The following is a 17,114-nucleotide window of genomic DNA, read 5'->3' on the forward strand; positions in this document are numbered from 1 at the left end:
TGCTCTTTTCCCCAGAGAGCTTGCCTCCTAGCCTGTCAGATAAACGAGCTGAGCAAAGCCAGTACCAGTGCAACCTGTGACACGGCATCACACATCCCAAGCACTCACCTGGTTCAGCTGGCAGGTGATATAACACAGGGACTGGTTTGTTTCTTCCCCTTCCACATAAGCATCCATCACCATTGTCCTCCCCTCCAAATTCAGGACACACTCATAGTCCCACTGCTGGTCCTACAGAGGAGAAGATTTATACAGCACCATTTCTTAATCACGTGGAGCTTCCTGCTACAGGACAGCAGGCTCCTGCCACTCCAATTCAGTGCCTTTTACCAAGTCTCTTACTGTGCAGACACCGTGCTCCAGTCACTCCCTTTGTTATGCCAATTCTATGCTGTATTTGAAGGCTCTCTACACTCTTACTGTCTCCATGTACAAAAAGAATCAAACCAACAAAAAACAAACACGTAGAAGGGAGCACCACATTTATGTCAGTGTGGGGACAAGTCTCCACAGTAGGAAGCATTAAAGAAAAAACAGTGGGACTCTGAGGTTATGCCTATACAACTCTGAAACTCTAGCTCAGAAACCAAGAGTTGAGTACACAGACTGAGGCGGTGCACCTCAAAAACACTAAGTGTATTTTTCTTCTCTCTCCTGTAAACCTTCCATTGAGTTGCTTGGTCACGTTCTGTCAAAAAAAGGATATGCATCTGTAACTAGCTCTGCTGCTCTGAGCAGTGAAGTATATCAGGTTTAACATATAAAGTAACAATTAGTCTGTGGGCTGCATGTTCTGAGGCGGTTGTTTGTAAAAGGTTACTAAATCAGCCTTCTGTCTTAAGAAGCAAAGAATTTTTATCAGAGACACACCCAGAGAATGAAGCTTTCAAGGGCCGGTTTTCCCCATTGTGGAGGCTTCAGGTACGACAGGAATAGCCACCACATCAACATTACCAGGCCAGAAGGGAAAGGGAACAGATGACTTATCTTTAGCTTGTGGAGACACAAACAACCAGCAGAGATTCAGCAGGAAGTTACTCCAAGAACTACCATCTACAGTGTAGCACAGGTGCAACTTAATCCAAATACGTGCAGATTTCTGCAGCAGGTTGGTGCACACCTGTAGCCTCCCTTTCTCTGCACGCCCTCCTACCCACCAGTAAATCCAGCTACCTAATTTCTTATTCACAGAAGTCAGTCACTCCTCTGGCTATTTCTGCTAGAAAACAGGAAAAACCTCAGCAGCCTCACAACTGTTAGAATTATTTGTAGCAGTCCAGCGGACAGATTGCCCAAGCAGTGCCCTGCATTTGTCAATGCTGATGTGAAATAGCAGCTAACTACCTGGTAGAGGTGGAAGTTCTTTCCCAGCAGGGTTATCTTCCTTGCCACATTGACTGGAAACAGCGAAGATCCCTGGATTCCCTGCACACAGGGACAGGCACCAGGACCCCAGCTAAACTCTTCATTCTGAAAACAAACACATCTTTAGAGAGAGAGGCTTTCATACCTCTGATAGAGGAAATCAGAGAAAACAATAGGCAAACAGAGAAATAAAGCCCTGCCTGGGCAAAGAAACATCAGTGCTTCTTTACTATGAGTTACAGGAAAGCAATGCACAAGCCCAAAGTGGTGAACGGCAGAAAGCTGTGAATATGCTGGACATCACAGCAGCTGCCACCTTCAGGCCAGCAGCTGCCACCTTCAGGCCAGCAGCTGCCACCTTCAGGCCAGCAGCTTTTCTACAAGACCTGAGAATCTCCCACACATTTTTCTTCCTCAGGCTGCCATTTCTCACCCTGCATTTACAGCAGTCACCTGCTACGTTCTCCAAGACCACTACCTCTCCTATGTGCTGAAATATTAGATCAGAAATATATATATCAAAATTTCAAAGCATTACAGCCTTAAAATGCAGACTCTGAAGTCCAGCAACTTACCTCCTCCCAAAACCCAGGGGCATCATACTGATAGTCAAGGTCAGGGTGGAGGATCCTGGGTAAGTCAGGGACATCCCTCTCTGAAGAATCGCCATCACCCGACAGAAGAGTGGAAGCAGAGAAGGGAGACGTGTCATTCTCAGCCTGCAGCAAATCCATCCAGTCCTCTGTGTCCTGGAGCTCCGTGTCTTCCCCCAGCAGCCAGTCCGGGGGAGCTGACGGCGGGAGCTCTGAAGCAGGAATTTCGGTTCCCAGCAAACCAGGAGAGTCATCAGAGACAGCAGTCTCCCCTGGCACCTCGCTGGGGGGCTGGGGAGATGGGATGGCAGATGTCAGGGCTTCGGTGGTAGGAAAAGAATTTGGAGGCCACCTGAAGCTGGTGATGTGAGGGGAAGGCGTTACTGCTGGTGCGGTTGTGAGCAGAGGAGTAGCTACTGCAGTGGTGGGTGGGTCGGTGTGCCACGGCTCCTGGGCAGTGGCTGGCCCTACGGTGGGCAGGGCTGCGTGATCCCCGTTTTTGGACGGACTGGTGAGGACAGAGGCAGCAGGAGAAGTTGTGTCTGGCAGAGTGACAGCAGGTTTGTCTGCTGGTGGTGGCAGGGGGGCTTCTGTGACAGCCTGGAGAGACGCTGCTTCGGTTGAAAGAGTTGAGGACGTGTAGCTGAAGGTTTCTGTAGGCTCAGTCATTGAATCCGAGGCTGCAGAGGGTGTGACGTGGTTGGGCTCTGTGGGGGACGCGGTGCTCAGTACCACACGCACAGGGGGAGTGATGGGTTTTGTGGCCACCACAGGGGCTATGGTAGAAGATTTGGTGAGGGGAGCTGCTGAAGAAGGAAACACGCTTGAAGTTGGCAGCTGGGCCTAGAGAAAAACAACATGGTGGGGTGAGAGGAAAGAAAAAAGAAAAATGCAGAATAAAACCCAAGGAAGAAAAACACTCCATATTACACCCCATAGCAATGTTTCACAAGAGGCTGCTTCACCCCTGACGGACTGAGGAGACATACCCTTTCATTGTAGATAATGATTCCTTCCTCGCAGGCTGCCTTGTGGGTGCAGAGGTGCTGCTGGATGCACCAGTTACATCCCCAGGGACTGCTCACACACTTCTGGCACCTGGAAGAGTGGTAGAAAAGCAGCTGCTAAGATGACCCAGGACAGGACAGCCACCCTCCCTATAACTACAGACAAGAAAAAGCAGGTGCTCACGGTGCTGATTTCCATAGCAGGGCCACTGCAGCACAGTCATAGAAAGAGAAGTCCACAGAAGCAATGAAGATGTCATGGAAACGCACTACGAGCTTTATGGTGACATGATCTGAAAGCGAAAATAAAAATTTCTTAGAAATGGAGCCACTGTAAGACTGCCATACTGTTAAAAGACAGAGCATGCTTTAGGGAAGACACTTGGAGACAGATTCCCTTCCATGCTGCCAGCATCTCAATCACTAGATTATGCTATGGACACTAAAAACTGGCTGGACAAGTTGCTCAGGAGTAGTTTATGACAGCTCTTGCCAACCCAGGGGAAGGAAGATGGCCCTGAAGATCCCTCCATCTTCGTTTGCCATCTATCGTCAGTGTTTCGTTTGCACTCCGCCATCACCTCCACTATCACGTATTAGAAGAAGAAGTGACATTCCAGGCTCAAAGCTGACTGACATCCTTTGTCATTCAAGGGAAAATTCATGTCATCCAAAGGAAAACATATGATTCTATGATTAAATACCGACAAAAGTTATTACATATTTTTTGACTCTTCTTGCCAGAAGTAAAGGGCTTCAACCCACATTCTTGTGAAATTTATTCAGTAATAAACATCTTTTGTAAATTTTTCAGACACGAAGAATTTTTCTGGCCCTAAATAAGCCAACCTTCTCTTCCTTTCCTCACTATTCTACGATTCTAAAACCCAACTCTTAGAACCAGCACACACTTCACGTACTGCTATCACCTTGAGATCTTTGTTTTATGTCCAGACTGAGAAGTGAGTCAGTGAAGGAGTTTACAAGACTTGTAATCTCACTTGCAATGACTGAAGGCTTATTTGCTTTAAACCTAGGTCTCATGTTAACTACAAGCTTCAGGACAGCCAGACTCTCTTTGGGAAAGAGATTATCATTGCTTTCTTATAGACCAAATAACTGCAGAGATGGTCATAACTACAGCTGATAGCATGAGTCCAAAGATGGTTTGCATATGACTACTAAAGAAGCCAGTTAATCTCGTTCCAGACAGATGCCCTCAACCCTAGAATTGAGCACTAGGACTCTAAATCATAGGAGCACATTGCATGCTCTGCTGAACTCTAGGTGCTGCAATTTCTCCAAGACAATTTGCTATAAAAGTAGGTAATAAGAAGCTTGCCCATCGTTCCCCTCACAGGGTTCAGACCTCCTTTTGCAAGCAAGATTCATTTGCAAAAGTCTGGAATACAGCAAAATAGCTATCCTGTCTGGTGGAGGATCGGTCAGGCCTAAACTTGGTTCCTGATAGGATGACAAGTGAGACATTATGCTAGTAAAACAAGTGATGAGGTGTGTATGCAACCCCAGGATTAGGAGAGAAGGTGGGTATCAGACGCAGCTGAAGGCAGGAGTCACTTCAGTACCACCAACTCCCCCCCGTTGTTATAAAGGTGACCGCATCTGGCAGTGGTGGAAGGGCTAACACCTCCCAGGATTTCAGGGTTATGACACCATATTTAGAAATATTCCTTTATCCAGAAAGCCCACTACTTCTACATGCCTACTTCTACAAAGCCTACTACTTCCCATGACTGCCAATGATGCCGTTCAGCAGTAGAGAAGACAAGGCTGAGCACTTGCAAGTTAAGAGCAAGACTTTCTGCTATCAATGTGGAGCTCATCAGCTTAAAATGACAGATGAGCTGGTACGCAACCTTTAAATCAAAGCTGAAAGAAGGCAAACATTTTACTGAGCTGGGAAAAGCATTTTAAACAGGAATGGGCAAGTACCAGTGCATGAGGCCCTAATGAGACCTCATTTAGAAAACAGTGTATCATTCTGGTTACCAGCTTCTGATTCATCTTAGTAGGGCGCAGAAGTGCTGCAAAGAAGGGCTAGAAAGACAGTGAGAGAGAGTGAGAGAGAGAGAGAGAGAGAGAGAGAGAGAGAGAGAGAGAGAATGAGCTCAGAGCCTGAGTAATGAAAGGATATGAAGAGAAGGTTGGCACAGTTCACACAGCAAAACTCTGCTAAGAAGGCCTGACCATAGTTCATTGACTGGGAAAAGAGCTCCAGAAGCAGAACAACAGATGAGATCAAATGGATACAACCATCCAGGAATAAGTTTAAGCTAGAAAATAGAAGCAATTTGCTCAGCTTCAGAGAAGCAACATGAAAATAACATAGGTAAAGCACTTAATAGTGAAAACTTGATTGTGGCTTTACCTATGCTGACATTTCCAGTTTAAATTCAAGTCAACATTTGCAGATCTAAATGGGGAAGCCAATCCTGCTCACTCTGCCCACAGTGGTAGTGCATGAAGCCTTCCCCTCTCTGTGCCTGACCACCCTGAGTGGAGACCTGGGTGGTTCATGCCAGGCAGTGTGAAAGCCAACAGACAAATACTGAAAAATCAAGGCGTTTCAGTTTGAACAGCTCAGCTAGCTGGGTTCTGCTGTCACATTACGTCCATGGAGATTGTTTCAGACCTATTAGCCAGCTGCATACTCGTATGGTAAATCTGTTTAGCTATTTAGGTGCATTATGTGGAATGCTTCCCGGGCGGCACCTGCCTTTTAATTTAGATGAACAATTTCTCTGAAGAGATCAGCTCATCAAAGCTGACACAGACAGGCTGGGCAAAATCCAATGCACAGGCTACAAACTGAGAACTTTCCAGGTGCTTCAGAGTGGCCAATTAGCAATATTTAGCCAGTTATTGTTCACAGTAATAGAAAGCTGTGTATTTTCTGAGGTTTTACTGCATTGCGGATTCATTTCTAATCTTTTTAAGGGCTGTGGGTTTCTTCTTGCCTTCCTTTACAGGTACTTCCTTCTCCCATTAATATGTGGATTTGAAAAGGTTTGTATTTTATTTGGTGAAAAAAAAAAAAAAGAAAAAGGCAGTGTTTAAGAGTCCTCTCTCAAGATTTATGATAAAAGCTGCCAAGCCAGCCACCACTCTAGAGTACATTTTAGATCATATTCAGATTTGCATACAACCCTTCAAGAAGGATCTCCTTTCCAACTACCAGAATTTGGCATCGGAATCTGGCAACAGCCCAGAATAGCACAGGATGTGTGTGACACACAAGTAGCAAGCAAACAGATATTATGACAGAATGAAATGAACACCTGCTGACAGACCATGTACATTCATGGCTGTTAATCCTGGCACTCTGACGGACCCAAAACGTACTTTCTCTTGACAATGTTATCTGAGTTAACACGCTCCATTTAAAGCATTTCACTGACCTGCTCCTGCTGGCAAGGTTGGTGCTTGGCTGGGATCTGGCGAAGGACACATGATTCCTGACTCTGTCAGAACTGCTGGGCTTTCGTAATCTTCAAAGTAACACGAGTAGAATTCTTCCTCATGTAGAGAAGGTAAGTCTGAGATAGCCAGGAATATCTGCCAATTCAATAACATCCAGTAAATATCTTGCTCTCTAAACACATTCTTCTATTTCATCAAATTTCCTGGCTCTACTTTTTCAAAGCAAGAGCCCTATAAAGCAGTTATCTATACACACACCCATTTTCCTACAATACCTTCTAGGGCTTTCTGCTCTGTTCATCCCCTGCCATTCCCAAACTCAACTTGGCATCCACCAAGCAATTAGCAATTTCCCTCCTTTGCTCAAGTCTCTAGCAGAAGACAGATTCTTGCCACCTCCTGACACAATGACAGCCTTCAAAACACTGCAGTACCTTAGCTTTTCTGCCAGCTGATGCCAGACTGAAGCCATAACTTTGGGTAGCTCCTTGTAGATCTTCCTGACAGAAAGCGTCAGAAACACTGTGAACCCACAGACAGGGGTGCCTTATAGATATCAAGCCAAGGAAGGACCTCACCCAAGCAGCCATTAAATACTCCAGAATACCTAGTAACTTTCTATTAGCAGATAAGAACATTTAGATTTATAGGAAAAAATATATATATTTCCTGGGACAGCCAACTTCAGTTCCTTATGCGAGGCAGATGTGCGAGGCACAGCGACTCAGTAATCCCTACTGAAAGCAACAGGAAGACTTGTGGCCTCTCAAAGTTTGCAGGGGACTTTCTACATGCTCGAATGTCACAGAGAATCATCATTGCTCACATTTCTCTTTTCCTCTCTGCTGATATTGGCTGGAGTTAGTGACTGGACAGAGAGACACTGCTGTGTAGAGTTAAAGCTCCAGAGCCACTGCTCGCTCAGCCTGGATCGCAAGCACTCAGAGCGACGGCTGCACCTGCGGAGAAATAGTAAGAAGCCCTGTGAGAGATCTGCACAGCCCTAGCAGGACATATGTTCAACTGCCAAGCTGACACTGGCTCTCTGAAGCCTTGCTAGAGCCTCAGGAAAGCTGCTACACAAGCCACGGAAGTTGCAGCCTCCCACCACCTTCCATAATGAAGGTGGAACTGTTGCCAGTGCGTACAGATGGGTAGGCACTTGTTGGGCTTCAAGGGCCATAAACCAGTTCCTGAGGCGTTCTGCAGGGAGACAGAGCCAGCAAGCAGACAGACGTGCTGGAATAAACCACATCTCGTTAAGCAACATCAGTAGGGGAGCAAGAAGTGAAAAAGTACGGAACACAAAAGTGACACCAGAAGAAGAGCTAAGTGAAATAAGGCAGTTTGAGCTACAGTCAGACTAAAACCAGGCTGAAATCCACTAGACAGGAGCATCGTGAGCTGTGACCCAAGACCAAAAAGCAACTGACAAACACCCACGTGCAACTGTGACTGGTAGCGGTGTTTTAGGGAGGCAGAGTGAATTTGTGGGCCAAACATAACCCATGAAGGGGATAAAAATAAAATAAATCCAGACACGCAGAGATATATGGAGACACAGACATAAGGAAGAGAGTAAGTGGAGATAATTCCTAAACACTGGTCCTCCAAAAACCTTGCAGGTGAGCAGGGATCTATCTTACCGTCCCTGAAGGACACACCAGCCACAGTAAGGATCTTTCACTGCCAGACAGGATTCGCAGTCCAAGTAGAGAGAACACTCCAGTATGGGAACCTTTACCACCTGGAGAAAGAAATCTATGAAAACACAGCACACAAAAAGCAGGCCCCAGGTCTATGGCTTCTTATTCCTAGTTAGCAAGTCCCATTGTTGACATACTCACTGAAACTCATGCTAATTCCCAACACTGCATAAAACTAAATAAAAAAGGAAGACATTTCCAGAGCCCATCTGGATTCCTGTTTTATACGTTGACGAAGTACACTTGAACATCAATCTCTACCGAGACAATGAAACACACAGTGCATTGCTGTAGCATTACCCGTGACAATTCTTGCAATCGATGACTTCATGTAGTCATCTATATAAAGGCCTCTGATAGCAATAGCACCTGCCCTATTGCCCAGCCCTACCTGGCAGATCTATCATTCTGACTGGAAGCGGACAAGATGCCTGACTGATGTGGAACAAAACCTTGTGCTGCCTGGGGTAAGCTAGACTTGCAGCACACTTCTGCTTTAACTACTATTCTTGCTGATTTCAGCCTCTTGCTTTCTCTTTAATCAGGTACTACACTTCAGCTAGCATGCTCTCAGTTACTTTAAAATCTCTCTTAATCCTTGACCTATTGCTTTTGCTAAGTATATCGAGTAATTTGCATTTTTTTGTAACTGACAGAATAATCACTTTTAAGGATATACTTCAGATTTCCCTAATCTTCTTCCACCCACAGATTTCAGCTCCTCCTTTGAAGTGTTGCAAAATTTGAGTATCTCAAAATGCACATGGCGGGGGTGGGTAAAGGGAAGCAGTGGTTTTCCAGCACACTCATTTTTAATTTGTTCTTTCCTTCAGACAGAGTAACTCAAGGGTTGCTTTCCTTTTGCTAGGAGGATCCTTTTCTTTCTTGCTCAAGAAGCTGATCTGAGTGTTGTACAAATCCTCTCAAATAACATATCCATAGCTGGATTTTCTACTCAGCAGACACCAGTGTGTACCAGCAGCCTGAGAAATCACAATGCCTCTTCTCCTCCTGCTGCCACCGGGCACAAAGAGAACTACAGAAGACAGAAGATGGAAAGGTGCCTTGCGTGGTTCCTTACACAGCTTGAGCTAATCTGCAAGACTTATCACGCCATCACTGCCGATACAACTGATACAAGTCAGCCTGACCAATTTATGGAAACACATGTGCAAACGGGCCGTGCTTTAAGGTAACAAGACTTCCTCCACCCTTCCTACAGGCTTTTGCAGAAGGCCAGGCCCCAGCCCTGTAAGCCAGGCTGGCAGGCAGCTGCTACCCAGCACACATCTAGCTATACACACCATTCCTCTGCCTCCTTCATCACTCTTTTCAGCAGTTTGTCTGGACCTCAAATTCTTTCAAGGCCTCCGTGGAAGGGATTTAATTGCTCTTACCATTGACTGGGTCATGACGAAGAGGTTCTCCTGCAGCTGGTCGAACAGCAGGTCTCCACTCACCACGCTGTTTAATTGGATAGGTAAAGAAGCGTATATATGTGCATCTCCCATTGCTCCTAAGTACACCTGCAAGAGAGTCACAGTGGTATGCAGGCAAAGGATCAGAATAGGAGTGGGAGACATGTCTAATGTCAGTTGGAACCAGGATTCTGTGCAAGGATTTCAACCTCCTACCAAAATCTCAGTGCAGTGACTTCAGCAGCACGAAGCATGTGCCCAGCAAGACCTGCGGCAGCCGCATCAGATGCGCCAGCCCTGATGCTGGCTCAGTGCAGACGTAACCAAAGGCAGTATGACAACTGTTTTGGGGCATTTACATTCTCAATGGTCAGTGCATACGGCGTGAGAAGAGACCATCTGATAGTAATGAACTTTAGTAGGCAAGGAATTGGTGGACAAGTGAAGCTGCCTTTCCTGCCCCCTCCGCCTGAGCATCCCTGATCTGTTTTACCCTCTTTGCTTCCTGTTGCATCCAGATCATACCTTGTGCAGTCTCCCTCTGCTGTCTCCCAGAAATACGATGGTGTGGCCATCTTCCACATTCACCGCCACAGCTGTCAGTCGGGCATCTGTTTTCTCCAGGAGGGGGGCTGCTTCCAAGGGTACCCGGCTGGCCATGGGGCTGGGAGTGTGGTCAGAGCCGCAGGGGTATGCATACAGGGTGTCCTTTTGGGGGAGAGAAAAAAACAGGGAAATCAGTACAAAAGAAAACCAAGGAACATTATCACATTTCACACTTCTCACCATCCTTTTCCACCCAAATTCCTCAAACAGATGCCCCGGCAGTGAATTTAGCTTTGACTAAGAGTAGAAAACAACTTCTAATAATTAGTTTAGGTACATTGGCTGTTTGTACCTTTACAGAATCCTGCAGACACTTCAGCTAAGTCCATTCAGCATAACGAACACATCGGTAATGAAATGCATCAAAACTCTACTAAATAGTCAACTTTAAAGTTCTCCAAAAAGCATTACTGCTATACACTGCCGTGACAACTTTGGGGAAGACTTGTATTTTTCAGAAATGCACAGGATGAGAATTGCTGGTTCTGGTGCAAAAGGGAACCAACTGCCTAGTCAGAAGCACTGCCAACAGTTAGCACCGTCTTGTTGTATTCCCCACAAATTTCAGGTCTGAAGTAGACTCCCCAAGTATCAGGACGTACGTAAATACAGGCAGGAACACAGCCTGCTCCAAAGATCTTACACATTAAACCTGCAGGGTGCAGGCGGCTAGATAGAGACCCACAAAAAGACAAAACAAGTCATCTCCGCACACTGCTTCAATTCTTCCGAGCTATGTTAGATTACTGAAAATTAACTCCACAGCACTGTGCAAAAACAGACAGCCTTCTGTTCCAGTTAGCTCCCCCCCAGCCTGACCAAACCGTCTGGTACTGAATTCTAAAGGAAAGAGAATAAGAGCTGCCAACTTATTTACTGGTTGTATGTGCCAACTTGTTTACTATTTGTATGTGTAGAAAGAAGATATTCCATTATGCTTCCTCTTTTTTTCCCTAAATAACAAACCCGCTCAGCACCAGGCAGAGGAGCTGGCCCCGCCACGGGTCAAACTAAAATTGGAGGAGAATAGAATATTTCTGTATTTCTAAAAACTTGACTGCTTCCAGGAGGAAATAAAAATGACCAGGAGCTTTTGACAAAGTCTATGGAAATTGCACAGTAAGATATGTAGCCTGCTGACTTGTGTTCATTCCCAAGCGCATTACTATCTTAAGAGGTAAGCAGAGGTGTGACGCGGCAGTGCCACCCAGGAAACCATGTAAGTTAGACCAGCACCAGTTGGGTTCTGATGTTTTATTGCCTCCCTTTCAAACACTAATTCAACCAATTTTCTGCATGCTAGGTGTGAGGCTCTGACTTAAAGCCTCAGAGTAGGCTGTGACTTTTTAATAATCGTTAGCTTTTCCCCTCCTCTAAGCTACCATTTGTTTTTAGTGACATATTTTTCTCATCATCTCTGTTGCTTGATTCTTAAGCTTCTTCCAATCACCTCCTGCTACTTTCAAGATTTTATTTCTCCAGTTGTCCAGTCCCTGTAAGCTTTAATAGGAAGAGAGCCATAGCCAAATTTCCACACTCAAAAGCATCAAGCCTTTATTCTGAATGGGACTCTAGGTATCTTTTGAAAGCTTTGTATCAATTTAGACAAACGTTGGAGCCTAACAACCCCACTACTTGAGGCTGATTTTTACAAAGTGTGCTTAAAAAAACGGATACAAGGCAGAAATAGTTGCAGCCCGTTTGTGCTCAGCACTGCTGCTGCCCATGCGTGATGCCAAGGGCAAGTCACTTCACACATCGCAGTTATCTGCTATATAACAACGTGACTTGTGCGAGCTTCCCCAGTGCTGGCACAGCCTGCCCGCGGCCTCACCAGGACCGTCTGCAGCACAGTTAATCACAGTCAAGAGCTGAAACTTGTTCCATGCCACGGGATTAAGACCATGATAATTGTATAAAGTGCTTATATAAATTTACATGGAAGCTCCCTGAATTGTTGTCAGCGAATAACATCTTGGCAGTGCAGCAGAAAAGACACTACAGGGATCGCCCAGCATCCCACTGTGACGCAGCACGTCTGGAGTGCCCTGAGTGAAGCTGCTGTCGTGAATTTTGGTGTGTGCTTCCTACATCTCATGTGTGAGAAGTGACGATGGGACAAACCTGTATGGATGCATGGCGAGGACTGAAAGCTCGGTGCGAAAGGACAAGTTGCATATCTTGAAAACTACACCCAGAGAAGATAGGGAGCCTTGTCAAGCCTTGCAGGAACCTGTTTCGCACGCCCAGTTATCAAGGCACTAACAGCATCTACGTAGTCTGCATCCTGAGACTAATGGAAAACCGTATATACTTTCAGATCGCCAGGAAACTAGAACAAATGAGCTGGTTCTGAAATTCTTACAAAATACAGTTCTGAAATTCTTATAGAAATGAGCATTTTTCCAGTTGAAGAGACTGTACTGTAAAACTCAGTGTCAGCCTCTCCTGTTGCCCTAAAAATAAGGAGGCAGTGCTAACTGGGGAAAAGGGCACACCTTGTGCACAGGCTGGTTTGGAGGCAGAAAAACGTGAAATTAATTAGCATTATTCTCATATAAAGCACAAGCTGCCGCTATTGAAACTGAGTTAAAACCGCTCCTGCATAAAATGTTCATTGACAGCCGCTTCCACTCAGCCCTGAATGGAGCGGGCTGGAGCTGGCACAGCCCCTCGCGTGTTGTTAGATGCAATCTTAACGACAACCGCTACCGGGTACTGAATGGGGAAGGATAAAGTTTGTTAGGGCATTTACATATCATTGGCCACACTTGTTAGTAAGATGCTATAGTTTAGTCAGCCCGCTAGCGCCAAGCTGCGCAGCTGGGACCCTGCGATCGCGCGCCAAGGAATCACGCAGCAAAGACTGGCTTCTTCTCCCACCCCGTGCGCCCACTTCCCCACCAGATCGTATGGTGCACGGGGACTCCACGTCCTGCTGAATGAAGGATTTTCTAAGCTGCTCACCCCACTTTGACATCAACTCCGCCAAACTGCCCTAAACCCGTGACAACTCCTTTCATGCTGGCCCGCAGGGGACAGATGGGACACGGCTAAGAGACAGTGAAGGCAGGACATCGAGTCCCAGGCAGTCTCTCGCTTCCCAGCTCTTACATATCCCTCCTGACCTTACATTTGTCCTGCTCTGAGTCTGCTCTTTACCCTTCTGCTGTCCCACAAGTATTCTACAGTCTGCTTTAGCTGCCAAACGGAAAACCATAATTTCAAAACTGGTTTTGGACCGCACATCCAATTCCAGAGATTTCCATAACTCCGCGGTACCACTTTGCGTGAGGCTGGGAAGAGGAAGGTATCTGGACAGCCTGTTCTGGAGAAGGAAGAGAAGAAAACATGGTGTTCTGCTAGGGACCAGCAACGCCCTCGGTGAAAACAGGTTGCTCACAAGCACAGAGCCTCACGCCGGGACACTGCACCCAGCACTGCCCCCGGAGAACACTGCTGGTCTATGTCTGTGTCACTGTCCCCAGTGTCACGGCACCAGCCAGCGTGGCTGACAAACTGCAAGGATTCAGGGTCACAGCCAAGTTTCAGTTCACATTTTTATCCTTCAACATCCCGTCATGCCTTTGCCGTAGAATTTAAAAGTTTTGTCTGTGCAGAGCATAATCATTTTCTTACTGCTCTGGAGAAGAACCAGGTCAGGAAAAAGCTCTCCTTGGGCACAACATTTTGCAGGACTAATGAAGTCTATAGGAAGTCAGGATTCTGTTGACTCTTTCTTTTAGTTATGCCCTTTGTAAGAAGGTGTTGGAAGATGCACCTCACCCTAAGCAACAGCACACCCCTTTAACTCCCCTCCCTGACTCACAAGTGCTCACACACATTCTCTCCTTTCTTTCCCTGCAGCACAGACCAGGACATGAAGATATTAAGAGCAACGTGAACTGTAGCTTCAGCACACACCAGATGCCTTCCCCATTGCCACGCACAGCATGCCTCCCTTTGCCAGCAACCCTGCCCACGTGTCCCTGCAGCAGGGACAAGACAGACCTGAATTGGGAGCAACGGTTCTTGCATCGCCTTGCTGCAGCAGCAAAGAAACAGTGAGCCCAGAGGGTTTTAACCCATGCAGATTTCATCACACGTCTGTGGGAAATGGACTTACTCCAGGAACACAAAGCAACCCAAAGACTGCACTGCAGACTTTTCTTTACCCTGGCAAAGGTGCAAAGCAACTTACCGCTGGCAGCTGGACGCAGTTGGAACTGACATCGTATTCGATGTATGCCACTTCTGTGCCTTCTTCTGACTTCCCGTCCCTCATGTAGCACACGTCCCTAGTCCAGTTGGTCAGGCGATCCACCTCCTCCATCGCATAGATGCAGAGCGCGGACTCCTCGCTCAGTTTGCCAGAAGAAGCCTGCCAGGCAGAGAAGGCTGCAAACAGCACTTCTCCGTCAGTGTCCAGCTGCCCCTGGGCCAGGTCCGTCCCCGGCCGGGTGACGTAGGCTGCCTGCAGGAGGCTGTAGGTATTGGCTTGGCTCTGGCACAGCAGGGGTAGCTCCACGTACGAGTAATAATGGGAGTCATCCAGGCAGATCCGCGAGATGTAGGTCTTGTACTCGCGCGACTGAGACTTGAGGTCCCGGCGGTAGAAGAGGAAATAGACGCTGGAACGATACGTGAAGGATTTAATGAAATGGTGGTTGTACTCGGAGAGCCGGCCCACGGCCAGTTTAGCTGTTTCTTCATAGGAGAAAATGGAGTGAGAGTCTGTTGCTTGGATATCCCCGCCGTGGGCCCTGAGGTTTCGGGTAGTGATGGGAGGAATCCCCCCTCCGACTCCTCGGCTCGTGTACCCTCGTCCCACAAAGAGCAAGGGGACCTCATCCTTCGAGTAAGCCACGAGTCCCACGGTGGTGATATTGGGGTCGTTGGCAGCAACGTACTGAGTGTCACCAGGGCTCTCCGGTCGGAAGAGGACGTGGTCGATGGACGTGAGGCTCCTCTTCTCACAGATTCCCTGGTGCACGCTGCCGCACACGATGAGCTCCTTCTGCACCGCGTTCACCAGCAGCAGCTTGTTGTGATTGTCGGTGTGGTGTGCCTGAGGGCACTCCAGCCTCGAGACTGGGGGGAGGCAATCTTTACTGTCCAGAACCGGCCCGGTTTGAACCACGTTCTTCATCAGCAGGTCAGATGTCAGCTGGAAGAGAAAGTTGGTAGCCCCCAGGTAAATGGTGCCAGACTCCAAGTCCATGGACAGGTGGAGGAATTTCGTAGCATTGCGCGAGAACGTGACGTACTGCAGTCCCCTTGGGATTGCCGCTCCCAGGAAATAGAGAACAGGAAGGAAGAACGTTCCCAGATGCATGGTAAACGCTCTGCAAGAGAGGAAAAGCTGTTATAACTCCTCTGAAACCAGAAGCCCAGGGCATGTACTAAACCCACCGAACAAACAGCACAAAGCATAGACTCATCAGTCCGGGGAGGTAACCCAAGGAGGAAGGTTCTATCTATGCTGTGACAGAACGCGTTTCAAACACTGAACTGAAATCGCCACTCTTTTACCATCAGAAATCGCAGGACATTTAACCAGACTCCTTCACAACTCTTCCCAATGATGCTGTATTGGAAGTTCTCCAGGGCAGGACCACATTCCTACGCCATCCCGTACACCGTATGCATTGTTAACGAGCAGCACCGCAGGAAAACAAACCGCCGTCCAAGACAAACACAACCTGCAGGACCATTGTTTAAATAAGCTGTAGCTGGGATCCGATTCAGAGAAAACCAACAACCCCTTTGTTCTGTGTTTGATCTAACGTGAAGCCTATATTTCGAGAAAACAAAATAGTTAATCCTTCTTCTCTTCCTCATCACGCTTATGGCTATCAACAGCCTCCTCTGGGTCTGCGGCTCTGTCACCAGTGTGTGGGACGGGACCTTCCTGTGCCATCGCTGTGCTGAGCACCGTGCATGCAAGCAGGATCGCTGTGCTGGTGCCAGGATGAGGCCTCCAGAGAGCCACTCGCAGCAGCTCCCAGCCACCTGGGCAGTGTGGGCATTACACAGACCTGGGGAAGTCAGACCTCTGGTGCTTCTCTTCGGAGTATCTTCATGGCCCACCCATGCCACGCCACAGGTGGGAACAACCGTCCTGCATAGCACAGCACAGAGAACCCCACAGCAAGGTGGAAATGTAGTAAGTACCGACAACATTTAGGTTGCTAATTCCCCACAGAAGAAGGACAACAGCAGCAGGCACTCATAATCTACCACCTGAAGCCCCTTATTTGCACTGAGAAGGGTGGTGGTGCAGCTCTGAATCCATTCCCTTCCCTCCCTCTTACAGACAAGGCACCAAAGCCACACGCAGCAACACAGTGCCAGGCTGGGCTCAGGGAGCTGATGGGTGCCCAGCTCCTCCACAACTGCCCTGTAATCCCTGCACTCGTTTTGGCAACTCGCCTCCTCAGGGACAATGTTAAATTTTTAGTTAAAGCAAAGAAAATTACTGTCACTCCCCTCCTACTATCCCTCTTGGGTCCTCTCAGTAAGCTCAAAGTGCAATTAGCTCAGAGACGCTTAAAAGCACAGAGGTGGAAGGAAACAATCTGCAGCATTTCAAGAGAGTGCCCCAGCATTTACTGCTGGACTCGGTCCCTTACCTGACTTCAGTCACAAACACACCAACCGCGCCTTTCACTTGTTCTGTACAACACCCGGCACGCAGAAAACACAGAGCAATGGTGAAAACAGTAACTGTAAGGCTCTTGATCCACCCCTTATTTCACTGTTATTGCAAAACCCCAAAAAACCCCAACCCTGCTTTCCAGCTCCTTTGTGAGTAAAGCAGGCATCTTTGCTCTACCAAAAGACCAGCTGAGAGGATTAGTCCACTTGGGAAATCCAGCGGATGGAAGGTATTATAAACACAACGCATTATTAAATATAGGCTTTGTGAAGCTCTGGACAAGCTCCGCTTCACACGGTTGTTGTAGGTGAGGAGGCAGC

The 17,114-nt window shown here is 47.4% G+C and overlaps 1 protein-coding gene across 6 annotated transcripts in view; it reads right to left on the bottom strand.

Annotated features, from left to right (window-relative positions):
• The window catches only part of PLXNB1 (plexin B1), a 76,221-nt gene that overhangs the window by 22,796 nt on the left and 36,311 nt on the right, over nucleotides 1-17,114 (bottom strand). For all 6 annotated transcript variants that reach the window (XM_067002890.1, XM_067002891.1, XM_067002892.1 and 3 more), the window contains exons 3-13: nucleotides 14,338-15,481; nucleotides 10,056-10,238; nucleotides 9,510-9,638; nucleotides 8,053-8,153; nucleotides 7,233-7,365; nucleotides 6,385-6,541; nucleotides 3,150-3,258; nucleotides 2,948-3,056; nucleotides 1,941-2,801; nucleotides 1,345-1,470; nucleotides 109-231 (exon numbers count right to left, since the gene is read on the bottom strand). In XM_067002890.1, the coding sequence (XP_066858991.1) occupies nucleotides 109-231; nucleotides 1,345-1,470; nucleotides 1,941-2,801; nucleotides 2,948-3,056; nucleotides 3,150-3,258; nucleotides 6,385-6,541; nucleotides 7,233-7,365; nucleotides 8,053-8,153; nucleotides 9,510-9,638; nucleotides 10,056-10,238; nucleotides 14,338-15,471 (3,165 nt within the window). In that variant the 5' untranslated portion in view covers nucleotides 15,472-15,481. The remainder of the gene's footprint in view (nucleotides 1-108; nucleotides 232-1,344; nucleotides 1,471-1,940; nucleotides 2,802-2,947; nucleotides 3,057-3,149; nucleotides 3,259-6,384; nucleotides 6,542-7,232; nucleotides 7,366-8,052; nucleotides 8,154-9,509; nucleotides 9,639-10,055; nucleotides 10,239-14,337; nucleotides 15,482-17,114) is intronic.

Source organism: Anser cygnoides, chromosome 10 (genome assembly GCF_040182565.1).
Source record: "Anser cygnoides isolate HZ-2024a breed goose chromosome 10, Taihu_goose_T2T_genome, whole genome shotgun sequence".
NCBI lineage: Eukaryota > Metazoa > Chordata > Aves > Anseriformes > Anatidae > Anser > Anser cygnoides.